At 41.3% G+C, this 26663-nt stretch overlaps 4 protein-coding genes and 1 non-coding gene across 8 annotated transcripts in view; 4 read left to right on the top strand and 1 right to left on the bottom strand.

Moving 5' to 3' along the window:
* Window positions 1-4475, top strand: part of bicd2 (bicaudal D homolog 2 (Drosophila)) — a 10728-nt gene extending 6253 nt beyond the window's left edge. Inside the window, 4 exon segments of the mRNA XM_008319802.3 lie at window positions 1-643; window positions 1341-1492; window positions 2422-2653; window positions 3278-4475. The exon segment at window positions 1-643 is cut by the window's left edge and continues 24 nt beyond it. Coding sequence (XP_008318024.1) covers window positions 1-643; window positions 1341-1492; window positions 2422-2653; window positions 3278-3280 — 1030 coding nt within the window. The 3' untranslated portion in view covers window positions 3281-4475.
* Window positions 4476-4759: 284 nt separating this feature from the next.
* On the top strand, window positions 4760-8093 carry card19 (caspase recruitment domain family, member 19). The gene is made up of 7 exons (XM_008319814.3): window positions 4760-4854; window positions 5671-5810; window positions 6061-6217; window positions 6335-6397; window positions 6479-6544; window positions 6695-6781; window positions 8062-8093. The coding sequence occupies exons 1-7, from the start codon at window positions 4848-4850 to the stop codon at window positions 8091-8093; spliced, it is 552 nt and encodes a 183-aa protein (XP_008318036.1). The 5' UTR covers window positions 4760-4847.
* LOC112487793 (U6atac minor spliceosomal RNA) lies at window positions 7707-7834 on the top strand. The gene has a single exon (XR_003051218.1). It is a non-coding gene; the product is annotated as a U6atac minor spliceosomal RNA (small nuclear RNA).
* A 353-nt stretch (window positions 8094-8446) lies between the features above and the next one.
* On the bottom strand, window positions 8447-13174 carry LOC103385811 (ninjurin-1). Its single transcript, XM_008319801.3, has 3 exons — window positions 12991-13174; window positions 10425-10662; window positions 8447-9804 (listed from the first exon to the last, which is right to left on the bottom strand). Exons 1-3 carry the CDS (start codon window positions 13054-13056, stop codon window positions 9662-9664), a joined length of 447 nt encoding a protein of 148 aa, XP_008318023.1. The 5' UTR covers window positions 13057-13174; the 3' UTR covers window positions 8447-9661.
* Window positions 13175-15140: 1966 nt separating this feature from the next.
* wnk2 (WNK lysine deficient protein kinase 2) overlaps window positions 15141-26663 on the top strand; it is a 23945-nt gene continuing 12422 nt past the window's right edge. For 3 of the 4 annotated variants that reach the window (XM_025060365.1, XM_025060363.1, XM_008319813.3), the window contains exons 1-8: window positions 15142-17109; window positions 20790-20962; window positions 21604-21824; window positions 22717-22874; window positions 23543-23631; window positions 23868-24087; window positions 25254-25503; window positions 25585-25868. In XM_025060365.1, coding sequence (XP_024916133.1) covers window positions 16432-17109; window positions 20790-20962; window positions 21604-21824; window positions 22717-22874; window positions 23543-23631; window positions 23868-24087; window positions 25254-25503; window positions 25585-25868 — 2073 coding nt within the window. In that variant the 5' untranslated portion in view covers window positions 15142-16431. Of the gene's footprint in view, window positions 17110-20789; window positions 20963-21603; window positions 21825-22716; window positions 22875-23542; window positions 23632-23867; window positions 24088-25253; window positions 25504-25584; window positions 25869-26663 lie in introns of all 4 variants that reach the window. The other variant, XM_025060364.1, reaches the window with a different exon arrangement.

Genomic DNA, 26663 nt, shown 5'->3' with positions numbered 1-26663 from the left:
GCGGGAACAGTTGGAGAACGAGGTCCAGGACCTGCGGTCCAGGCTGGCGTCGTTGGAGAAGACCAGCCAGGTGGACAGGGCAGATGTGGCTCGTCTGGAGAAGGAGCTTCAACAGGCCAGCAGATCCGCAGGAGAATCCCTCAGCAGCCTCAACGTGGCACAGGATGAGCTGATAGCCTTCAGCGAGGAGCTGGCCACCCTCTACAACCACGTGTGCATGTGCAACAACGAGACCCCCAACCGAGTCATGTTGGACTACTACAAGGAGGGCAAGGTCCTGGTCAGGAAGGGGAGCGAGAGAAAAGAGTCGCAGTCTTTCGTACTAATTAGCAACGGACTGATCGGTGAGGCTGATCCCGGGAAGTCGGACTCCGGCGGCAGCACCGCTCCGGACCACCGTCCGGAACACATGAACGTTTACAACCTGGTGGCCGTGATCAAGGACCAGATTTGCCATCTGCAGCAGGCGGTGGATCGCACCACCGAGCTGTCGCGGCAGAGACTCGCCAACCTGGAGTTGAGCGCGGTGGCAGACAAAGACAAGGAAGCCTGCATGGAGGAGATCCTGAAGCTGAAGTCCCTGCTCAGCACCAAGAGGGAACAGATAGCTACTCTCAGAGCTGTGCTGAAGGCTAACAAACAGGTCAGAAGAACACGTGGGTCGCTCACGTTTCCTTTACTTGTGTCCACTGCAGTCAGAAAGTAGCACAGTTTAAGGCAGGATTTTACTGCAGTGCCAAAAGGATGGATTACTGTGAAAAAATATTCATGTTAGCTGTGGTTGTACAGACCAAGAAAAGTGGGTCACCAGGGTCTACCAGTAGATTATATTATTATTATAAATATATTATGATTATTTACCCTCAGAATGCAGTAGTTCAGACTTTACAGGGTGTGAAAACAGACCTGTGTAAATCCCTGGTTTTATTTTTACTCTGTTAGACACAGAGCACCGTCTCATTTGGAAGGTCAGATCGGCGCTGCATCAGTATTGATATTCTGAGAGCCCTGAAGGGGGCGACGAGCTGGGTTTAAAAACCCGACCCATTAGGTTTTGTTTCAAATACCGCACATTTACAACAGTTCAAAACTCTGGCTGTGTTGGATCCCATGTTCTGTTCTTTTGAATTATTGATGGGACAGTCGTAGTAAAACGGAGCAGGCCCAGTTTCACAGCGTTAGTTTCCTTCTCTGTGTTTGTTTTCTCACAGGAAGGATGTTCATTGTTTCTCCAAATCAGCAGAAAGGCTTTAAAATAAACTCTTTTAAGTTCAGACTGAATGTACATGTGAGCGACCGTCAGTAATCCTGTGACCCTTTGACCTTCTCACCCTCTGTAGACGGCTGAAGTGGCCCTGGCCAACCTGAAGAGTAAGTATGACAGTGAGAAGTGCATGGTGACCGACACCATGATGAAGCTCCGCAACGAACTGAAGGCTCTGAAGGAGGATGCTGCCACCTTCTCTTCTCTGCGGGCCATGTTTGCTACACGGTACGTTCACACACACTTCATCCGATCGCCGATCTTCATGTGACGCCCTGCTGACCAAACGCTGCAGGTTACAAGACTGAGCTGTTGTTGTTGTTGTTTCACACAATGAAAAGGAGCAACTTTTTAAAACTTTAAAATTTAGCTCCTGACTGTTTGTTTACTGTGTAATGAAACAAAACAAACGCCCTTAAAAAAAAGATTGTGTTAATTGTTAATACGAGTTTTTAACACATTTTAAAGCTTTAAAGCCCTTAAAAAAAAGAATGTGTTAATTGTTAATATGAGTTTTTAACACATTTTAAAGCAGAGCGGTGCAGACTGAACATCAGATAATTCCACTGACACAACTGATCCACACAGTTATATGCACACTTTTAGAAAAAGGTTTTTGTTTCACTGAATCACCTCCATCTTAAAATACCTTCTGGTCCACAGACCGAGAGACAACAGACAGTAATGATTAAAATCCACAAATTCAAGGAAGCAAAACTTTGAGTTCTATTGTTGCGTATTTCCTTTTTTTTCCCCACATTAATAATTCCATCATTTGTGAAACACAGACATCAGTAAATCCTAATTAACTGTCATTAATCCACAGCTGTTTAATCAGATTAAAAATGGAACCAGTTGAAAATATTTACATCACATGGAGTATTTACTGTGAACGATTGTCCGGTGTGAGAGTCGATCTGTCAGTTCAGGCCTGTGAGAAAGACAAAGTGCATTGTGGGAAGAGTCTGATGTAATACTTTTGTGAGTCAGCTCGCGGGGCAGTCATCCTCCCATCTGGAAACTGCTGTCTAGAGAATGGAGAAAACATGTGACAGCCGCAGCGCCGGCAAACTGCGCCACCTGCTGGAATAAATGTGTATCTCTTCCTTCTGTTTTTTTTTTTTTTAATTCTCTCTTTTGACCTGATTTTCTCTCAGGTGTGACGAGTATGTGACTCAGCTGGACGACATGCAGAGGCAGCTGGCTGCTGCCGAGGACGAGAAGAAGACCCTGAATTCCCTGTTACGGATGGCCATCCAACAGAAACTGGCCTTGACTCAGCGTCTGGAGGACCTGGAGTTCGACCACGAGCAGGCGCGGCGCAACAGTGCCACAGCAGTGGGCAGCAAGGGCAAATTAAAGGGCAAAGGAGGCTCCTCCAGCCATCATGTAAGTCAGAGTTTCTCAGTGACACAAGAAACTGGTTTCTCTGCTGTTTTTTTTGTTGTTGTTGTTAATGTCAACATGGTTGTTCAATATTTGCATTTCTCCCAGTCTTTGCATACACTCCCTGTTATTAACACAGCTCTTTTGTAGCAATAACACACTTTTATAATTAGGAACAAGTTTATACTTTGAACTTGTCCGTTAAGAATTCTACCCAGTAAAAGCATGGAATATCAGCCTGCAAATAGTTGAGTTTTAAGGATTTTGCAGTTGAAGGTAGAAGAATCCTGAAGAATCAACCATTAAAGTTAAAATGATAAAATTATAAATCATTCACAAATCACCATATATATCTGACAAATTATCTACAAACTTCAAAAACACAATATGCTACATCAGGTGTATCTGTATAACAAAATATATTTTGGATATTTTTGGATATTTATGACAAAAATTAAAGTGGAAGAGAAAACAGAAACCAAAAAGCTAAATAAATAGACAGCAAGGATAACAACTCTCAATCCTATGGATAGAATTCATGAAGGAACACAATCATAATAATCTCTGTAATGCTGTAAAATCAACCAATTGTTAAAAAAACATCTACTTTTTCTTTTCGTCTTGCAGTGAATCATTGAAGCCCAGCGTCTATGAAGAGGCTCACCTCAGCGTCCGTCTCCTGTCCGTCTTCATTCTCTGATCACGGACTGATCACAGTATTTGCCAACGCTCTTTGTTTCAGTGCCAAAACGAACATTTGTTCAAACTTCTTCGAACATTATGACCACACAAACGTTGACTCTGTACATTTAAAGTCTTCCTACAACTGTACTCACTGCTGCCACTAAACTGAGGACATGTCCAGATGGGTGTCAGACCGACGACCTGTTGCCTGTGTTATTCTAACTGAGCACTTTTCTTCTCTTCGCTCTTATAAGATTCCCCTTTCTTTTCAAACTAAAACTAATATTTAGGTATTTTGCTTTTTTAAATATATTTTTGCATGTTTATATTAACTACAGTCCTGATAACAAAAAACCCTCAGAGGTCTTGTTATATTTCCTTTTAACAATATTTTTACTGCTCATGTTAACATGCCTTAGTTCCTTTGCCTTAGTTTTTCAGACTTAGATTTCAGTGTGCCTTTCTGAAAGTTTGTTGAACTATTTTTTACAACCACTTCTTTTGTCTAACTTATTTAAAAAAAAAAATCAATGCAACTCCTTATTCTAAATGTAATCTGTGCACCTCCTGATATGGAGATTGGAAATTGTTTCCACTACATTATGTGCAACTGCGACCTCTGTAGTTGTGAGAAAGCTATTACAGTTCTAAGAATGCTTGTGACTGACAGAGTATTAATGCAAAACTTATTTAAAAGTTAAGTTTCTAAGTTAAGGTCAGATGTTAATAGTATTCAGAAACTTAATCAATGAAGGAGACTCTCTAATGAAATCGTTTTAATATTTTTTTTTTGTAAAGAATCTGACAATTCGTCATCTGCAAGTTTGCCTTGCCATTTCATGTCCTGTGTATATGTTCAATTTACATGGTGGAATTTAAAATGTTATTTTACACATTGTTCCTCATACTTGCAGACTAAGTCATTTTATATGTTTTTAATACAACTACAGGTATATTTATTTGACATTTCTCATACAACAAGATTTCATTGTCATCTGTTTCATTGGGTAATCTGGGTGGAGAACAAGTCACAATAATAATAATAATAAAAGATATAAAGGTGGGCAAAAAAATATGACTGTTACTTCCTGTGCTTTCAGTTTATGGCTGGTGAAGAAATAAATATGAATTCCACAGTGTAGATGTCTGTGTATTTTTTCTGTTTCCTTGTGGATGCAATACAGAATTTTTCTTTATCAAATCGTAATAAACATACAAATTTAAAAGGTACGTTTACGAAAACAAACACATTTTTAAGAATCTAAGAAAGCGACGATGATGATGATGATAATAACAACGTGTTAACAAAAAAACCAACAAAACAAACATTTGAATGAAAACATAACTTAACCAAAAGAGATTTAGGAAGACTACAAAACGTATAATGCTACTTATTAGCTTTCGCTAATTCCTATTTCCGGTGAAGGCTTTTTTAAGGAAAGTGGTGACGTAGGTGGTGTCGACGAGCTTACGCCAGAGGGCGTGTCCAAAGAAGGACAGAAGGGACTCCGTAATGGGAGGTTCGTAGCTCTGTTTAAACTTATTTGTGAATAAATAACACATATTTGGCTTGAAACTGAACGTCAGTTTAGCTTTATTATTCATTAAGTACAACCGGGGAGCGAGTCGCACAGAACTGACGTCACTAGAGTTGACGCGTAAGACTCCTGTTGAGGCGTTTGAAAGTTTCTTGAAGGAGAAATCAATATTTAGTTTACTGTAAACATCCTTTATAGACCGTGGTCTCACTCTTCACAGACTAACGGTCGAGTTCGTTGTTTTAAAAAAGAAACCGCAGTCATTACAGACTTTTACGGTCGGACGTCTTCTAGAAAAACTGCCCATAGCTGCTAATGTTTTATTGATGTGAATGTGTGGGTTTTATTTCTTGTTGCCTTTGGTCTGCTTCTGAAACAGGTTAAAAGTAATTCAAACTACATTTTAATTGAGTATTGTGACACGAGGCGGCAACGTTCCAGGGGAAAAGAAGTTTAACTTAACTTTTAACCGATTATTATGTTTCGGAAAATATGAAAAGATGCGCCGTTACCGTCTTTAGAGACGCAGAATGAATATTGTAAACACAAAGAATTAACTTAAACTGGATCGAACTGGATTTTGGGAACCATTTTAAAAGCCTAAAAATTCCCCAGATGTGAAGAAAAAAAATGCCACTATAGTGTGCTAAAACGTTATGTATAAAAATATACTAGTCAACTACGTAGTCCACAAATATTTTAATTCATACCCAACCTGGTATGAAGGTGGATCTGGTCTGGAACAGATGAGACACTGGCTGAAGGTCTGTTTTTGTTTGGTTTCTTCCCTCTGAACAGACAGTTTTCACGAGCAGCTGTTGGAGGACAGCGTCTTCCTCAGAACTGACCCCAGACTGGACACAGACCTGGTGGACAAACTCATTCTCCAACTCAACAGAATCTACCCTCAGGTGCTCACAGACAAGGAGGCCACCAGGGTAAGTTCTCATTCTTGGGGTAAGATAAGACTTTATTCATCCCACACCAGGGAAATGGGTTAGTTTGTGATGTAAAAACAAAAGGTGACGAAGTGATTTCAGAAAGCGGTTGATATTAGCAACAGTGGATGTCAGATACAGATAAAAATTGAAATGGTCGTATTGTGGAAGCAAAACACACAACATTCAAGGTACAAGCTCTGTTGGATTTGAAGGTCAGCTCCTCATGACCTTTGTTACTGGTATCCAGTTCCGAAACTTGGATGTGCCTACTGGTTTTCGCCTGGGTGAGCTCCTGACTCATCTGCAGGGGAAAGGAGAGGAAGCGTGCAGGGAGTTTTACCGAGCTCTCCACCTGCACGTGGAGGAGGTGTACTACAGCCTGCCCACACGGCTGCGTCTAAGAGGTGAGTCCTGAAAGAACCCTGTGGGAGAGACGTTAGTTTCACTCTGATATTTACAGCTGCGTATTCGCCTGTGTCAGTTATTGAACGTTTCACACAGTAAACCATCGTTGTCCTCAGATTCCCTGGATCCCCTTGCACCTCCATATGTCCACCAACAGAAACATGATCTGAATGAAAGAGGTAAAAATGGACAATATTGCGATTCAAACTGTTAGTTAACACAGATGTAGTTTTTACACTAACCCTCTTCAATGTGTCCAGGTCCCCTCTTCTTTCTGGGCTGTTTCAGTGTGGCCGTCGGAATGGCTTTACTGTATTACTACAGTGGTGGGTTGACACTTTTTCTTATCTTTAAATTTGACATTTAAGATTTACCCTTGAATTTATAATGTTGGGCAACTGTCATCATTTTCACGTAGATAATCTCATTATTTTCTTGAAAAAATACTTACAAAGACAACATGTGTCTTTCTATAGAAGATAAATTGACAAGCGGCAGTCGGGCTCTGGGGACGGCAGCTCTGGGAAAGCCTCATTGTGTGGACATGGGTTCCTTCGCACCATGTGCTTCACCAGTAGCGTGTTCGTTTATACTAATCAATACTAAAGCCCACTACACTATATATATTTTTTAAAGGGTTGAGTGCTTATTTTTATATGTGTTGTTTGACACTCTGCTTTTGAGTGATTATTTTTGTTAAATTACATGAAAAGACAGTCTACTAAATTAAAAGAATTCAAATATTTGTTATATATTAATAATTGATAAGTTTTAAATATGATGTGGAGCACTTTGAAAATATTTTTGTACTATAGAAGATAGTCTTTCATTTTTGACAAAGTTATAAATGTATTTATTACATTTACAAAAATGTCACTTTGGTTGTAAGAACAATTTGCTGTTATGATTATTGTCTATATGTGTCACTAAATTTGGGTCCACCTGTCCATGTTTCTTAAAGGGATGTCGATGATTTTTTCGCCGTTTATAGATACAATATACAACTACTGTACGTACCAATGATATGTATAAAACTTTATGAACGTAAGCCCCATCCTGTGGTCAAGCGCGAGACTGCAACAGCAAACATGTTATTTTCTCGTCTTTAAAAAGCTTCGTTTTGAGAAGTTTTGCCCTCGATGCAAAACAAATATATATACATATTGAATTAAACCTTTAACATTGTTGATTTAGACATTATTGACCAAAATAAAATGACTATATTGTACCTTTTGCGATCACGTGACACATTAAACCAGTAGTTTTTCGAGTTGTTACGCATTGCATTGTGGGTATGCCTCCAACGGAATTAAAAACATCGAAATAAAGCAAACATTGAAAGTACGAGAAGGGACTAATTACGCTTTAATAAAATGTAGAGTTTCTTTTTCAAACTTCTGTAGTTCCCGGTCGAATAGATGAGACCATGACTTAAACTGGTTTGCAGTATCCGCTGTATATAATGCTGGTGATTTCCGAGCTGATGACGTGTTGTATGAAAGGAGAGAAGGTTAGCACTCCCCTTGACAAGGATGGAAGAGGCCCTAGTGGCCTTCAACACACATACGGTTAAGGCACTGCCACCTACTTCGTGGCATCTCTAACCAAGTTTTTTTTTTTCGGAGATGTGAAACAATAAAATAATAAACATCCGCCGTGATGTTTTTTTTTTGCGGAGATGTGAAACAATGTGAAACAATAAAATAATAGAACATCCGCCGCGATATCCGGAATCTTGGAAACCTTTTCATACATACTAAAGCACATATGTCGTTCCTAGTGCGGACTTTACAACAGGAAATAAGCATAATTCCTTCCACCTAACTGTTTCCTGTTGTGTCAGCTAAGAGAAAAAATATTTTCCTGTTGGCCTGAGGTTCAGCTCTTACTGCTGCAGGTTTGAACATTCGGTCTGCCGTCAATTTGTAGATGTATATCATTTAAAAGAGTGTGTTTGGATTAATCTTCACATGCAGTAGAAGAACTACTATTCTTTTATTGTGTCTCTTAATATTACAGTGTTTAATAATCATACTATTCTAGATTGGGATAACCATATTTTAGTCTACAAGTCTACAAAACTTTTGGCATTTGTCAAATGAATGTGCCTTATTTACCAAGTGTGTCAGAGACTGTTTTCTTTGTACAATAAAAAATATGCAAGAACCAGAAAAAAATAACGTGCTTTATTTATAAAATCTCCAATCTCCAATAATCCACAGTGTAAAAACGTGCTTTATTTATAAAATCTCCAATAATCCACAGTGTAATACGATACAGCTTAATAAAGGCTACAAAAACTTTGGTCGTTTAAAGATACATGAGAGCAAAAAAGGCAGAAAAGAGAACATAAAACAAATGAGAATATAAACATGAATAGATGATGAATAGCATAAACAGGAATAACGTTTTTTCTAATAAAACAATTAATTAATTAAATTAATTAATCTCAGTATTTGGTTGAAGTTAACCATACTCAGTACTCTAAACTGGCCGTCACAATAAAATAAAATTTTAAGGTCTTAAGGTTGACGGTGCAGCAGTAAACCACAGGGGGGCGACAACGTTCGAATGGAAATACAGTACAGGGAAAAGTGATGTTTGTTTTTGCTTATGTGGTGGGCAGTTAATAAATTATTGTCCCGGACAATATTAAAACAAGGAAGTCTCGTAAGTAAAGTTCCTAAATTAGATGTAAACAGACGACGAAACTACGATCGTCTGCCAAAGAACCTGGTGACGTCTGGTGTGAACTTGAGGTTAAAAGGACAGAAACCTCACATATAGATCGTTTTGATCTTGTGACTAAACTTGTGGTTAATTTGACAATCTGATGGCTACACCCGTTTCCCACATCGCGGTCTAATATTATTGCCACAAACAGCAGATGAGACAAGACTGCCTCGCTGAACTTCCTGTAAAAATAATCTCATTTTGACTGTGATGGGATTCATAGAAAGGTTCCTCTTTCTCTGTAACACAAACTGATGAGAACACACATTTGACAGTTCTTACCACAGTAGATCTGTAAGGGGGGGGGCATTCACAGTGGCTTCGACTCACACTAACACTATATTGTTCTTCGAAACATTTTTTTTTCTTATAAAAACCAGAAAAGGCGTTTGTTTCCATCAGAGCATGAAATGAGGTAAAACAGAGTGAATCTGCCCTATGGAATAAAAAAACCACGTATTTCTTTATAGATCCATGGAGACACACACACAGTGAGTCCTCCTTCAACACACACACACACACACACACACACACACAAGGAGCAGACACAGTCACTTGATCCTCGTGAAACGTTTGGTCCCCGGGAGATACAATTGCAGAATAACAAATAGACCCCGTCCTTGATGCCGTTCACTGGGGCGTCTGTTGGTCCACGTCCGTGAGAAATTGATGCCAGGGCCCCATTGAGTCCCAGTCTGATCTCAGGCTCTTTAAGAATTTACGTTGGGGCTCTGGACGCCGAAGGCAGTGATGAAGACGTTGATGACGACAATAATGAAAACACAGGCCGTGGACACGTTTTCCAAGATGTTCAGCCTGTAGTGCATGCTCTCGTCGTTCAGGTTCCACTTCACTGTGAGAACAGAGACATGACGTCATAAAACACTAGGTAGTTTTTTTATACCGCTTTATCCCACACGAGGGCAGCACTGACATTTCCTGTCACATAATGAAGTAATCGTAAGTGACGTCAGCCAGTCTGGTAAACTAACCGCAAGTCTGCAAAAAAACTGGACCAAAAATAATCCTCATAAAATAGATCACATTTGTACAACTATTTTCGAGAAGAAAAAAAAGGACACCTGTTGGCCGCCTACTGGAAGTGCAGAATCTGTACATATATATATATTTATATATATATATGTATATATTCTTCACACAGTTTAAACCTACGGAAATATATATTTTAGTTGTAAACATGAAAAACTCTGATTCGATTCAAACAGTTACATTCACCTCCTGTGACATAGTCAATGATGTGATTGTGAGAAAAGCTATTTTTAAAACACAAAGAGACGTCAGTTGGCTCGTCTTCCTGCGTTGAGAGTGCTCTCTGCCAGGACGAGATAAAGCTCCACTCAGGAAACAGTCGCGGGCGTGTGACCCACGTGGATTTTATCTATCTATAAGTCAAGTGTAAATGTAGGACGGTTTGAAAGAAAAGTCCCAAAAAGAATATATATAAAAGTTTACCTATGAAGATGAGCAGGATGCCGACCAGGACTTGGAGAATGAGAGAGACGCTGATGAGCGTGATCAGGGGCACGTAGAAGGTGAAACTCGGGCCTTGCTCCAACACGGCCTTCAGCTGTGAGGCGTTCGCCATCAGCAGGGCGACGTCCAGCATACTCTCTGCCGCGCTCTTTTTATTGGCGTAATGGTTCATGTTCAGGGGGCGCTGTAGTCTTCTCGACGAGCCTCGCAGTGGGACCTGAACAGAAGAACGAGTCCAAACAGGAATAAACATTAGACAATATAACCATAAAACCACAGTCAGATGAACAGAAAGTGAGCGGAGCGTTGATGTCCATGAAATCCAGTCACTCGGACTTTATGTTTCCATGAACAAATTACTGGTTGGTTCAGTAAGTCTCGACAAAAGCATGTGTCATTACCACATCTGTCCACCGTGCTGTTCAACTCAGTCAAAACACGCGTGATAAAAACAGTTGACTCAAGGTTTCTGTCGCTACAATCAAACATTTTCCACATTCTCAGTCAGACTGTGAGTCAGTATCTGATTAGGGGACGAGTCTTCTTCATGTCATCTCTGCACAAGTGTCAATTGGAATCGTTGTAGTTGCATGACTGCCACCTACTGGGTCTGTCATCCACTGCAAGACTATTAAAAAAACTAAGAGATACTAACAAAGTGAACAAACCTGCAGATGGCGCTATTGTGTAAATATAAACATATATATACACATAATGTACTGTATCATACATAGACATATATGTATATATTTATATAAAATATATATCTGTTATTTAAAATATATATATTTATACATATGTGACTTCTGGGCTGCTGCCTATGACATCATCGTGATGGAAACTTTGTGGTGTATTTTGACATTATGGTATGGGTTTTTTTTTTTTGGTGGTCTGAAGAAAACCCCTCCCTTGGTTTCACATGTTCATATCAACATGTCGAAACATATTTAACGTCTGTGGGTGAACGTCGGAGGAATTATCTCTGTGGTGGAGATGCAGTGAAATCATCTGGAAAGAAATGTTACAGAAACACAACTGACAGTGGATGTCCCACTCTAGATGTTTAGTTAAAGTGATTTGTTATGTAGAACTCTGTCTCTGTGAAGGAAAGGAAAAAATGACATTCTTTTCAAACACGGTGGTGAAAACAGAAGTGAAAGTCTTTTCTCACTTTTTTTTCCTTCTCTGCTTAAACCCACAGGTCAGAGAAGTTTGACCCTAGTACTGACCAGGTTTTTCCTCGCTATCTGTGTCAACATGAACTGCAGCGAGGTTCAGGGGAAGTTGAAATGGCCTCCACCCTCCACCAGTGGAAAAGTGAGGTGAGCTTTTACCACAGAGGGTGAAGACGGTGCTGCAGCTGCCCCACAGCTGCCCCTCAGCTGCCCCACCTGTACTGATTCTACTGAACCGTCGGAGGTTTACTGGTTAACTCAGGTTTAACATTTAAACTTGATGTAACTGATCTCTTCAAAACGTACGACCGGAGGAGGAGAAGTTAAAGTTAATCATACGATAAATATGTGACTTTAAAAAAGTTAAAAATAATATATATTTTGCTACATATATATTTATTACTTTTAACTTATAAAATTAACTTTAATTAATATAAAATAAAGTAGAATAATGATGATGATAATAATAACAATATCTCAGTGTTAATATCATGGTTGTTTTTGATGTGAAGACTTTCCATTCTAAAAAATAGTAAAAAAAAAAGATAAATTAAAAAAAAAATATTTAAAAAAAGGTTATGTTTACATCGACATTACTGCCACCTATAGCAAGTCTAAGGTAGGGGGTTCAACCACTTAAATAACGGGTGGGCGTGGGGGGTACAAACACGGGGCACGATATATACAGGCACGTTAATTTATCTGATTAATCAAGATCATGTACGATTAATTAAAATACATTTGGATAATAACGATCACGATTAATCGTAATCCGTAAATACGATGTGATTAATCGGATTAAACACTTTAATCGTTTAACGGTCCTTGTTATTATTATTATTATTATTATTATTATTATTATTATTATTATTATTATAGGTTTATATATAATCAAAGTGGTCTGTGTGTGTGTGGCCCACGATCTAAAGTGGGTTCGATTCCTTTTGTCCAACACTGATGTCGGACCATGACGGACTCTCTGTTCGGCCAGTGAATGGTCACTGCACCACTGGGCTCGTGTCACTCGTCAGTGTGTAACCCGAGACAGTCCGGGTTACAAAGGACAGACTGGGGTTCGAACAAAGTCCATTCACAGGACACACGGTCCACCCCCAGCTCCGGGGATAATATCTGTTGATTCAGACTTAATCCTAATCCAGAGTTGGCTTCATATCATAGGTCACGATATGGAGATTACAGGGCGTGTGAACGGATGATGGAAACCCGGGCATCATCAGACCGTTTCCCGTCAACCATCTCCGACCATAACCCGCTCTCAGTTATTAGCTGTGGGATTATCACGCCCGAACAAGAAGCCCCTCTGTTCCCTGCTGGGACCGGTCGGTAACGGGAGCCGGAGCTGCTCTTACCTCCACCTCGTCGTTCCGGTCGCCGTTCATGGCGCCGCCGTTCATCTCCAGGCTCTCCGTGGCCATTTGCGTGGGTGAAAGTACCGAAAAGCCCGAAAATGTTTGTCGTTTACAGCGTGGGAATGTCGCCGCTAGAGACGGTCGTAGGACGAGCGTTTATACAGAGCTGCTGTGACGACGGGACGGACCCCTCCGTAAACCCGCCCCTTCTCCAGACTCGGGGGCGGCTGTACGTCTGCACACGGCGGTCACTGGTGGACTGTCTGTGCCCCCCCCCCGCCACACACACACATCAAACCGTTACGTCAGACCGAAAAATTTAGAAAAAGTTTCTTTTCCTTCTCTTTATGGCTACGGACACAACGTCCACTAATTTAGAATGAAGGGGAATTCATATACAGCAGTGTTGTATTATCACGAGGTTACAGTCGAAGTGGCTCTTTACTACCATCTTGCGTCTTGACGCTGTACTGCACGTTGGACGCATTGAAACTTGGCGCTTATTTATTTTATTATTATATATTTATTATTATTATAGATTATTATTATTATTATTACTCAAATTAAGTTACATATATTTTTCATTAAAATATTTTTTTTACTTTCACTATATATTTATCTATACACACATACAAAAATAATTAACAAAAATTAAGATATCTAATTTCATTATCAAAAACGAATCATCTCAAACCATACCACATTCTTTATTATATAAATAAATAAATAAATATATTTTTTAAATTCCAGTGTTTTCTATTTTATTAAACAAACACAGCGTAGTGTTTAGAAGCTGAATCCAAGGTTTTTTTTTGACACAGATGTTCCTGTGGGACCACACAGTGGTGGGCAGTAAAAAGGATGACCCTTCAGGGTGTCTCATTGTGAACTGACCGTTCAGGTCCTGGTCCCTCACAGCTCTTCAAATGTTTCCTTTTGTTCCCACAGTTCCCCTGGAGCTCTGAGCCCGTTGGGTTTATTCAAGTGGAAAAAAAGAAGAAAAGAAAAGAAAAAAGAAGAGAGAGGGAGACGGGAAAAAATGACAGAAACGTAAGAAACCACACACCTGTGTGTGTGTTTTATGTGTTCAGACGTCACCGTATGTCTAAATATAAATCCATTTCTCCGTCGTCCATATTTTTTACGATCACTGAAATGGTAATTGAAGTACTATGTAATAAAGTTAAACTCTACATCTGAAACAACAGACACTGAAAAATGAGAAGATTTATTAGGTCATAAAAATTGTTTTACACAGAAAGTAACAAACAAAACTGCACTGGAATTTGTAGCAACAAAATTAAAGTTTTTTTTGTGATGTGATGTTTGATAAGACCACGGAGAAAAGGTAAAGTTAACGACTCTGAAATTTTATAAAAAATATATATTTTTTGTTTAATCCTATAAATGCTGTATAATGTGTACAAATGAGTACAATTAATGAATGAACAAAAACATTTGAGATAAAATGAAAATTATTATTGACACCTCGATGAGGGCCTGATTTTTGGATAGTTTACAAAAAATGCCCCAGGGGTATTTTAATGAATGAACATGGGGCAAAAAAACAAAACAAAAAAACAAACAAAACAAAAAAGTCCTTAATGACAACATGACAGTCGGAGGCAGTGATGTTAAATTATTAACTTAAAATTTGAATTAAAATGGGGAAGTTTGGAGATTTATGTGTCAGAGTTTGTGGTCAGTACTGGTTTTCTAAGGTTCTCCCTGACCACAGGTCACCTCTGTTAATCAGGTCCAGCAACAGTCACTCAAACTATGGTTCTTTGCTTCTGCTTTTGTAGTTATACTTTTATATAAACACGGTCTATTGGCCCTAAAATTGAGAAAGAAGGAAAAATGTTGTTGCAGTTTGTGGTTTGGACTGAAGTTAGAATCAAAGTCTGACACTGAATTTATCGACTCTAGTTATACTGTGACATTTGAAATAATGATCAAAACACGTTTGGGTCATTATTGACCCCAGGTGTTGACCTTCAGGAAGGCATTTGAAGAGTTAAAACCAGCGGGGCCTGGCCCATAAAGAGCGCCACCTCTCCCTGGTGTTGTGGATTTGTTTTTGTTTTAAAAACATAAACAATACTGACTTGTTTTGAATTTAAAATGAACCATAACATGTCATACATAAAATATAAATTATCATACATGTGCGCCTCCTGCCACAAGGGGTCACTGCTGTAACAGTCAACAGCGTATTGTGTAAATATGATTAATTCATTTATTGACATGTTTCAAATACAAACCTTGTGTTTGTGTAAAAAAACAACTCTTTAACAGTGGCAGTAAATAATCACTATTAAAAAAACACAGCCCCCCCCAAAAAAATTTTTTTTTTCACCTGCCGTCACTGGATAAAACCATGTGATAAAGTTACTTTCTAATGCACAGCAGTCGTAACTCAAATGCTATGCTAACTGTTTCACCGCTTTGTGTTGTTCAAGCAGGAAAAAAATCTTATAAATCACGCGCTTTCATCTCCCGGGACACCTGGCCCCGTGGAATCTCTGCGTACGCCACTGCACCCTGCATCAACGGCGTAGCGCGTCACAGCGATGGGCGGAAAGCGGTGTGGTCCAAACAGCACCACCCTGGGGAGGCTGAGGGAGTCGCCCAAAAGCGTGCTGAGTTATTGGACGTCGGCCTACGTGTTGTTGCTAGGGGCGTGGGTTCAGCGTTGAGAAATATCCCGATTTTTCTCACAAAATCTCACCGGGAGGAACCGAGAGAAGACGACAAGCAGCGGAGCACGAGCCGAACGGAAGATGCGCCGACGAGGAACCCGTGGCGCAGTGGACGTGATGTGATGTGATCCAGTGTCCTGTGTCCAACCCTCACTCTGCTCCGGCACAACACTGAGGAAAAAAAAACAAAAACACCGGGAACGATGCGGAGATGCTGATGTCACACTTCACGGCGCAGATTCAGGGTTTCACCTGAAAAAATCATCTGATTGGTTTGGCCCAAACACTGGTATGTTGGCCGCTACAGGGACGGACAGCTGCGGACTTGGACGTCCCGTGACGTGCGTGCGGACAGGTTAGTGCGTGGCCCAGTGTCCACTCTAGAGGCCACGGACCAGTCTGTGGGACCCGTCACATGTGTTCTGTGACATCAGGTTTAACTTGAACAGTTCTGCGCTCCACTGCAGCAAGGTGCAGCCGGGAGAGAGAGAGACACAGAGAGACAGAGAGAGAGAGAGGCGGCGCGGGGGCGCGCATCCTGCGAGCTGCACATCCTGAGGATGTTGAACAAGTGCTGAGCAAATTCGAACCATTAGGCCGTCCACCCTGCACTGGCGAACTGCGTCACTGCATGTGAGTGTACTGCAGGTGGATCACCGAGTCTCCCACCGGCAGTGGGGGCAGAGCATGACCGTCCTCCTCCGTCCGGCCGCCGGTCAGTGTCTGACAGTTTACCGGCATGGACTCGGCGGAGGATTCAAACAAGGACCCGCCACTGGGATCCACATTTTCCTCGGCACCAAATTTGGACTCGGACATTAACGCGAACGCCTGTGGGCCCGTGTACGAGAACGGCACCGACTACAATGTCAACATACAAAACGCAGCCCTGCGAGGAGCCAGCGACCCCTCCGCCTACCCCTCCTCAGACTACCGGGGGCTCATCCGCCAGAGGTTCGTCCGGCGGAGTTTGTGGGTGGCAGACTCCGAGGAGCATGCCGTGGACACGCAGGAGTGTGTCGTGAGCAGCCCGGGGCTCAACATAGACCTGCGGACCATTGTTGACAGGAGTCGGACTCGGGTCCTTCACGGGACTCGCCGCGCTCTCCAGGAGACGTCCAGCACCGAGAGCCAGGCGGGGCTGAAGGAGAGCGCCACGGAGAGCGTGAGCGCAGACGAGGAGAAGGGCGAGGGCAGCGAGACGGAGCCCAAGGCTGATGTCGTGCCCCCAGATGTCACAACAGGTAAAGCAGGAAGTGACGAGAACGAAGAGGAGCCAGGGATGAAGGCTGTGTCCACCTCGCCTGGAGGACGCTTCCTCAAGTTTGACATTGAGCTGGGCAGAGGCTCCTTCAAGACGGTCTACAAAGGTCTCGACACCGAAACCTGGGTGGAGGTGGCGTGGTGTGAGCTCCAGGTGGGTTCTGGTTCTGGGGTAATTCTGGGTCCCCTCACTCTCAGTTACACCCCGTCACGGTTCTCAGAAAACACAACACACATACAAAACAATTTGTCCACCCAGTAGAGGGCGCTAAAATACACTAGCATCTTCTCACCATTTATTTTCAACCGTTTAATCCACGAGTGTCAAACTCTAATTTCACTGGAGATTTGAGGTTCGACATAGAAAACCCTGATATTTTATAAAAAGTATTTTTTGTTTAATTCTATAAATACTGTATAATATGTACAAATGAGTACAATTATGAATGAACGAAACATTTGAGATAAAATTAAAATTATTATTGACACCTAGACGGACAGTTCACCAGTCAACAAACAACAGCTAACAGCTAAATCCTGCGAATCGGCCCCAAAACGTCAAAGTTCCATTTATTTTTAAACCAAAATCAACAACTTGTAACCTGTGTTTAGTTCCTCTTTCTGAAATATGGAAAAAAATATCTTTCTTTATATTATTTTAATGTTATTTTAAGATTTATAACTAACAATAGTCAATCATCTAAGCTAAGGTAGGCTAGGCTAGGCTAGGCTAACTTCCTTTCTTCTGTCTTCAGTTTCACCAGCAGCGTTGTATCTTTACTGCCATCTTCTGGTTTTTATTCAACGGTAAATATTTACAGTACAGTTCAGTACTGGAACACTGAAAAAAAAACATTAGTGGAAGGATTATTATAGTTTATAATCTACGTTTTTTTTATAGTTTATAATCTAGGTTTTTTTCTGAAAACAAATCTGTGATGACAATGATAAAAAAATGTCAAATTATTTATTATCAACACCATTTATTTACCTTTATGTCATAGTATATAAGTTGTCTCAAAGCTAGGTGTTGATCTAGTCATTAAATATAATAATTACACTGTATGTTAAAGAGTAGCGTTTGTGCTGAGTCATCCTTTTCAGGTGCAGCTCAGAGGACAACGTTTAAATTTGTTCCTCAGTAAAAACTCCAAGTACAGAATAACGACGCCTCATTATAGTAACGTTTTTGTGTATCTGGAAAAACTCTGGATACAGATCTGGATACTATTAATGTGATACACAGACTGTGACACAGCGTCGGGGCTCAACATGTGTAAAGTAGTCGCAGTCCAACAGGGTCATATTTCAGATCTGGGTTCAGCTTCTGTTTTCACCGTGTGGAAATATGTTGACATTTATGTTGACATTTATATTTAAATTCTAATTTGATTTTTTTTTTAGAAATTGACGTCTCACGCACACACTCGCTGAAACTTCAAAATCCCATTGAAAGAATTTGTTGTTGATATTTTTATAGTTAGAATCTCGAGTGATGTGCCTCCCCCGCACCCCCCCTCCAAAACACAGGTAAAAATACAAAACAAACACAGAGAAAGTGAACATTCCTGCACGTCGTCGTCGTTGTCGTTTTTTTTTTTTTTTGTTTTTTTGCAGCAGAATGACTCGTGCGTTTGATGTCACACGGTCCGACTGAAGCCGTCGACATCAGAACCGTTTAAACTCCTCATTGTTTCTGTTGTTGCTCCACGTCTGACCCTCAGAGTCACTGGGACTCCTTGTCCAGGAGCAGGACATGTTTCTCAAATGGTGTGTCGAGGACCCAAGTGTGGTCTGCTACGGCAAATTTGATTGGTTGTTGAGCTGGATGATGATCTGGTAGCATTTTAAGACACACTCGACGCTGAATTGTCATCAGTTTAACTGCAGGAATCAAACCGGTGATCTTCTTACTGTAAGGCAAGGTCACGAACCACTGTCGCCATATGCCACCTAGACATTCTTTAGTGAAAAAAACAAACAAACATTTTGTTTTTTAACCAATGGCACGGAGACCTGTGTCGGTCGCCCTGCGTTGTTGTCCAGTCATGCTGCTCTGCTGCTGTGTCAGTGTCGCTGCAGCTCCATTCACGACCTCACTTTTATTATTGATAATTTAATTTTTATATATTTTTAACACTCGATCCCAGGGCCTGATATTTTAAACCGTGATGTCACACATTTATACAGTTTTTTTTTCTACTTCTTTCACAGCGACAGATCGAACCACAGTTTTTATAAATGTTCTGTGTTTGTCTCTGGCAGTGATGATGATGAAACCACTGAGTCCCTGGAGGTGAAGCCATGTTCTGTGGAACTCCAGGGGCCGTCTGACATGTTCACAAAAACAGCTGAAACTCAGCCGGTGTGTGTGTGTGTGTGTGTGTGTGTGTGTGTGTGTGAGAGAGAGAATGAGACAGCAGAAACCTGGACGCTCATTAAACAGGATTTATTAATCAGACAAAAACAGAAGGATGTGGACTGTGAGAGGAGACGAGGTCTCAGGGCTGAGGGAAGAGTCAAGGAGACACACACACACACACACACACACACACCACAGTGACCAGGAGCTTTAGGAACCTTCTGTGAAGTGTGTGTTGTGGGCTGCGTACCAAGTGGACCACGTATGAAATACCAAAACATTTCCGTTGTCGTGTTCTTCTGTTCTGTTACAACAGTGAATATAAATGTACCCCCCCACCACCCCGCCCCCTGGTGGTATTTTTATCACACAGATGTGTCTGTATCTGCTGATACAGTTCTCTGCACCGAAAACATGGACGAGGAAGAAAAAACACGAGGGTGGGGAGGAGGGGTTCAGGTCGGAACAGCTAACAGGAAGTGTGTAGTGATGTTAACGAATCATCCCACGGCCGGCGTTAATTTTGTGCAAACGACTCCAGATTGTTTTCACACGTCAGTACCACGCCCTGCTAACGCAAAATAAAAACACTGGTCGTCAGTGACGCAGGAAACCGTGCTTTACATAAAAACAAATGGCCTATTTTGCCCCCCCCCCCAGTAGTCTGCCGGGGCGTTTTAGAACGCTTCTATTTCCGTCCGATTACAAGTAAAATGTGAGACACGGAGGAGAGAAAACGCAGAGGTCATGTAGCCTTGAGAGTGTTGTGTGGTGTCGTCCGTGCTGACTTCAGAGAAACAGAAATGTAGAGGACGTTCACTGTCAGCTCTTTCACTATTTATACAACACTTCAAGGAAGGCAGGGGCCAAAATATTGATCCAGTATACACAGATTTACTGGGAGGTTCTAACCCCGGAACATTTGTGAATGATGAGCAGGAAAAAAAAAAACCCAAGTTTGGTGTTTCCTTAAAGTCTTTTAGAATTGAAATGAAAAAATATCTGTGTTTTGGAGTTTGTGGAAATGATCTGTTGATCTCGTGTTCGTCCGTCGTCGTAGATATTTTTCTCTTGGTCAAATGATGCGTTCGCTGACCCGTCCTGTGATATATAACAGCTGTGATTGTGCTCACGGGTCTGAGGCATTTTAGTGCCGTCTGTTTTATACACAGTGCTGAATAAAGAGCAACAGACCCCCATGTCCAGCCCACTCAAAATACCAAGTGTGTGTTCAGTCTAAACACATCACACACACACCAGTCCTTTACCATCGACGACACGAGTTCAATTCAGTGGAAAACTAACCGTTTTCTCCCTCACGTCCCAAACTCTGTAGGAGAAATATAAAAACAACAACAACATTTATTTCACTCTCCCTCTTTCATCAATCACCTTCCTGAAACACTGTTAGAATTCCTCTAAACAGGATTGGTCGATTTTAATCAACTCTCTGGTTCCTCTGTGATCCCCAGGAACGTAAACTGTCCAAAGCAGAGAGGCAGCGCTTCAAAGAGGAGGCGGAGATGCTGAAGGCTCTTCAACATCCCAACATCGTGCGATTTTACGACTTCTGGGAATCGCCGGTGAAGGGGAAGAAGTGCATCGTTCTGGTGACGGAGCTCATGACCTCAGGGACGCTGAAAACGTAAGAGTGCAAACAGAACTGTCACCACAACAGATCAGGGCTGACAGACCGACGCTAACCCTGCAGTCATGACCACCAGAGGCACTGTTGGTGTCACATGTCATCTATCAGGTTCCACAGAAAACGAATGACATCAGTATAAACAAACTATAACAAACAGACATTCCAGAAAGTTCATGAGGGTCACTCTCAAAATCATCCATCCATCCATCCATCCATCCATCCATCCATCCATCCATCCATCCGTCCATCCATCCATCCATTCGTCCATCCATTCGTCCATCATATTTATTTCTAATCTAAAACAAGCTGCAGTAAAAGTAAAATTGTAAATTCTGTAAATTTGTTCAGATGTTCAGCTTCACTTTTCTCGACCACCTTTTTGGTGGCAAATAATCTGCAAAGCCTGAAAGTGGAGCCACCACCCTGGGGGGGGGGAGGGAGGAGGGAGTAAAACCACTGCATTACCCACTGAGCTACAGCCACCATAAAAGGCTGCCGACCAACGGCTCAGTCTTTACAGTTCAGGATGGAGAGTGGCTGATCACTGAGAGATCAACTTCACACAGAATTGTCTTTAAATAATGAAAAACACAAAACAAAAACTTCAGATGTCCCTCACCTTGTTTTGGTTTCCACAGGTATCTGAAACGCTTCAAGGTGATGAAACCTAAGGTTCTGCGGAGCTGGTGCAGGCAGATTCTCAAAGGTCTCCACTTCCTCCACACCAGGACACCTCCCATCATCCACCGGGACCTGAAGTGCGACAACATCTTCATCACCGGCCCCACGGGCTCCGTCAAAATAGGAGACCTGGGCCTGGCCACTTTGAAGAGAGCCTCCTTCGCTAAAAGTGTCATTGGTTAGTGAGCGAGTCAGCGAGTCAGCGAGTCAGTCACCCAGACTGTGTCGACCAATGAGCGTTAACAAAATCGTAAACAAAAAAAACATGGATTGAACAAGGTTTCCTTTCTAGACTTTTGGGTTAAATTTAGGGATGAATATGATTTATGTAGTTTAAGAAAAATAGGTTTAGTATTGATTATAAAATGTGTTTTAATAATAATAATAATAATAATAATAATAATAGATATTTTTAAAACTAAAAAATTGCTAGACATTTTGCCAGAAGAGTAATTTTATAGTTGTGCTGACCCCTAATGTTCAGTTGTGGTGCTGCACCCTGGAGGGCTTTTTTTCTGTAGCACAAGTCAGTTCATATGTTTGGTTAAATTCACTATTTTAAATTTCCAAGAATCTTCTAGAAAAATGTTCTAGTCATCAGTTGGACAGTCAGTTGGACAGTCGGTTGGACAGTCAGTTGGACAGTCAGTTGGACAGTCAGTTTGACAGTGGGGTGGACAGTGGGTTGGACAGTCAGTTGGACAGTGAGTTGGACAGTCAGTTGGACAGTCGGTTGGACAGTCAGTTGGACAGTCAGTTTGACAGTGGGGTGGACAGTGGGTTGGACAGTCAGTTGGACAGTCAGTTTGACAGTGGGGTGGACAGTGGGTTGGACAGTCAGTTGGACAGTGAGTTGGACAGTCAGTTGGACAGTCGGTTGGACAGTCAGTTGGACAGTCAGTTTGACAGTGGGGTGGACAGTGGGTTGGACAGTCAGAGTCAGTCTTGAGTTACCGTCTGTGACTCTGATCAATGTCATTGATCCCAGTGAAACTGGATGATTGTGACTTGATCCTTACTGTACGTGAGGTCTTCATTCATCACCGTCGTCCGATCTTCTTCTTCTGCAGGAACACCGGAGTTCATGGCCCCGGAGATGTACGAGGAGCACTACGACGAGGCCGTCGATGTCTACGCCTTCGGGATGTGCATGTTGGAGATGGCCACCTCCGAATATCCGTATTCCGAATGTCAAAACGCTGCACAGATTTACCGCAAGATCACCAGCGTAAGTTCTTAAATGTAATTATCCCCACTGCATTGACCTTTGACCTCTATTATATTTTTATTATTTATTTAAACTGAGCATGAAAATCAAGCAGAGGAAAAATGTAGCAATAACACAAGTTGTGGCAACTGTTCTAATATTTAAACCAACAACTTAAGTATTTCAAGAATAGAATATCTTATTTTTTCAGCCAATATTTTAATAGAAAAAGTCTGAAAAAATTTACCAGATAGATTCAGCAAGGGATTCTGTGGCCCTTAGGGGGCGCTCAGATGAGTCTTTAATCTAATTTTGAATGGATGATTAGACATTTTTAAATGTAAAATATTATAATATTATAATATGGTGTTATTTTTAATAAATAACACCACAATTTTCTTCAATTTACTCAGTATAGTAGGGAATCTTTGCTTTATTTCTTAATCACTTTTGGGACCCCACCCCTCCACCCCCCCGGTCTGAACTCATATTGATGTCCTACCAAACCTCATGAAGGTCATCGTTTCAAATGTTTCATTTTGTTGACACACCAAAGATTAGAAGTAAATAAAAAAAAAAAATTCAACTAAACAGGATAAAACAGTAACTATTTACATTCATGAACATAAAACTAAAAAAAAGAGCTCATAAAAAATTTTTTTTTTAAATGTTTTTTCTTTGTTTTGCAGGGTGTTAAACCTGCCAGCTTCAGCAAAGTCAGTGACCCTGAAATAAAAGAAATAATCGGGGAGTGTATCTGTCACCGGTGGCAGGAACGGTAAGTGGATCGACAGTTTCACCAGTGTGGGATCATTACTATAATTAACTAATTATTAATGATTATTAATACAAGATTATTTTTTCTGTTTCTGCCTCACGGCGTATTAATGATTATTAATACAAGATTATTTTTGTATTCTGTTTCTGCCTCACGGCGTAAAATCCAGTTTTAACCTTTGACCCAGTTACTGTGTGACTGTGACGTTTTGCTTGTGTTTGTGTATATTTCTGCAGGTACTCCATCAAGGACCTGCTGAATCACGCCTTCTTCGCGGAGGACACCGGCGTGAGGGTGGAGCTCAACGAGGAGGACGACGGGAAGAAATCGTCGATCGCTCTCAAGCTGTGGGTGGAGGACCCTAAAAAACTGAAGGGGAAATACAAAGACTCCGGGGCCATTGAGTTCACCTTTGACCTGGTCAACGAGGTCCCCGAGGTGGTCGCCCAAGAAATGGTAAACAAGAACTAAGTTTAATCAAAAAAAGATTTTGTTATTTACTGTAGGTGTTAATGGTGAAACCAGACTAAAAAAATCTGAATTAAAGACAAATAATAATCTGAAAAAATCTGAGATTTTCACAGACGTGTAATTCTGACTAGATTTCGTCCATAACACGGACCAGATGATCTGATCTGCCGTTCTTTATCACCCGACCACTAACATTCCAAGGATGACCGTGCTGTGTTTACACTAAAGCATGTTCCTGTTGTTGACAGTGTTAATATGAATTTGCAGAGGTGACTTTTTTTCCCCCTCCATCTTTGATATTTTTAAGTAACAAAAAAAAAGTGTTTTGCTGTTTGGTTGTGGTATTATTAGTTATACTGCGGTAGAGTTTGAAGTACTGCGGTAGAGTTCGAGGTATTGTAGTGTACGTAGTGCTGCAGTTCGCGTGGTCTTTACCGGGAAACACATTCTTACAAGCTGTTAATTAAGTGTTATGTAACAGTCCGTGGCGTCTGTAATAACAGGCTGCAGGTCTGAAGCTGCAGCTGCTGCTGGAAGGACAGGAACTACTAACAGCATCACACAGTACTGGAGAAATCTGAATAGCAAACCTTGGGTTTTTTATTTCACTTTTGTGATTTTTTTTCTTTCTTTTATTTCTGCAAATCAGGTTCAAATGTTGAATATATTTTATAAATGTATAAAGATCTGTTTAGAAACACTGTCCACTGGAAGGTTTTTCCTTATTTATTGGTAGACATAGTAATATATGTAAAACGCTAATAATGCTAATGCTAACAAAGACGTATAAAACGATAAAGGACTGTGTCTTAAAAATATATCTTAGCTACATTAGACAAATGCTAATACCTAAAAAAACATGTCTTTGTTTTGTGTGATTTATTTACCGACATTTTAAAGGCTTAAAGTTTACTGTGTGAACCAGTTATTAGCATCACTCATGCTAGTGCTAGGTTAACAAGCGATGGTATAGTTAGGCATATAATTTCACTATTTTCCTACACCAATATTTTACAATAATTTAGAATATTTGAATGCATGAAATGGTTTCATTTCTTTCTATATATTGATCTATACATTTTTTTAAACCTTTATTACCTGGTGGAGAAGATCTGTTGTTGTATTTTTCACCATTTTCCCGGTTTCTTCAGGTGGACTCGGGGTTTTTCCTGGATTGCGACGTGAAGATCGTCGGGAAGTCCATCCGAGACCGAGTGGCTCTGATCAAGTGGAGGAGAGAACGGACGTCATCGGGGAACGCTGAGAAGCAGCAGAACCTTCTGCAGGTGCCCAGTTCAGGTGTACCACGGGGAACCACCCTGGCCCCGGCCGACACCGAGGACCAGGACACGGATCAGCAGACTCTGGTCTGCACCGTCCAGGTCACCACCTCCACCACAAGTGAGAACTCTGCCCTAACATATACAATACACACACACACATATAAAACAACCTTAGTCAAACCCTCTGTCCTTCTTTCAGCTGACAGTGGGGGGAGCTCTTCCCTGCTGGATGATCTCAACAGTCAGCAGAATGGATCTTTCCAGTCTCCCCCAGAGCCCACTCCCACAGCTCCGACCATCTGCAGTCCACCTGGACAGGTCGACCCCCAGCTGCCCCCGGGGGGGTACCAGCAGCCCACAGCACAGGAAAACTACACCCAGTTGGTCCCAGAGACCTACCAGCTAACCATGGGTCAGCTGCACCCTGGGGCTTACCAACAAACGGCAGCACAGCTGCACCAGGGGGCCTATCAGTCCCAAACGGTGAGTCACGCTGTTTGGTAGTACTGTTGTAGTACTGTTGTAGTACTGATGTAGTACTGATGCAGTACCTTTGTGTTCTTCAGAATTAGTTTCATTTAGTTTGTAAAACGTACTGAGTTAACATCACTGCAAAAAAAATCTCCAGGTGACGGGTTGTCCGATATTAGCTTTTTGCCGATGTCCGATATATCAACCGATACTGACATAGCGGGGCAGTGGTGCCCTGGTGGTTTAGGAAGTTAAGTATCGCTTGCTCACTGAGGTAAGGGGTTAAAGCAGTGTTTCTCAATTATTTCCTGCTATGCGCCCCCTAGGGGATAAAAGTTTTTTCACCCCCGCCCTCTGAATTGAAATACTACTAATGGCCTGGTAATAGTTATTTATTCATCTGTACAAACCACTGTGTGAGTTTCTGACACCAGCATTCTCCATACAATCCTTCGATTATTCAAATAGATTAATAAAATGAGCTGCAATGCTGCCATCTAGTGGCTTTCACTTTCATATACACCAGTTTTTCCCCAATATATCGGGTTTTCATTCTCGGAAAAAAAAAAAAATGATAACGATTCTTACAGATTACAGATATCACACCTGATATTATCCGACATCCCTAGTCTCTGGTGTAAACGCAGTGATTCATGGGTAATGGTTCTTGACAGTTCTGTGACTCTGATGTAAACAGTTCCAGACTCGGCCTTTAGAGGCCACCAACTACCTGTGCTCGGCTTCTGCAGAGGAAGCGTCAGCATCAACACCTGCTCTGTCTCCTCATCCTATTATGACTCAGCAAGT

This window comes from Cynoglossus semilaevis, chromosome 11, assembly GCF_000523025.1.
Source record: "Cynoglossus semilaevis isolate Cse_v1.0 chromosome 11, Cse_v1.0, whole genome shotgun sequence".
Classification (NCBI taxonomy): Eukaryota; Metazoa; Chordata; class Actinopteri; order Pleuronectiformes; family Cynoglossidae; genus Cynoglossus; species Cynoglossus semilaevis.
Note: the sequence above shows the minus strand (reverse complement) of the source record. Positions and strands in the feature narration are given on the sequence as shown.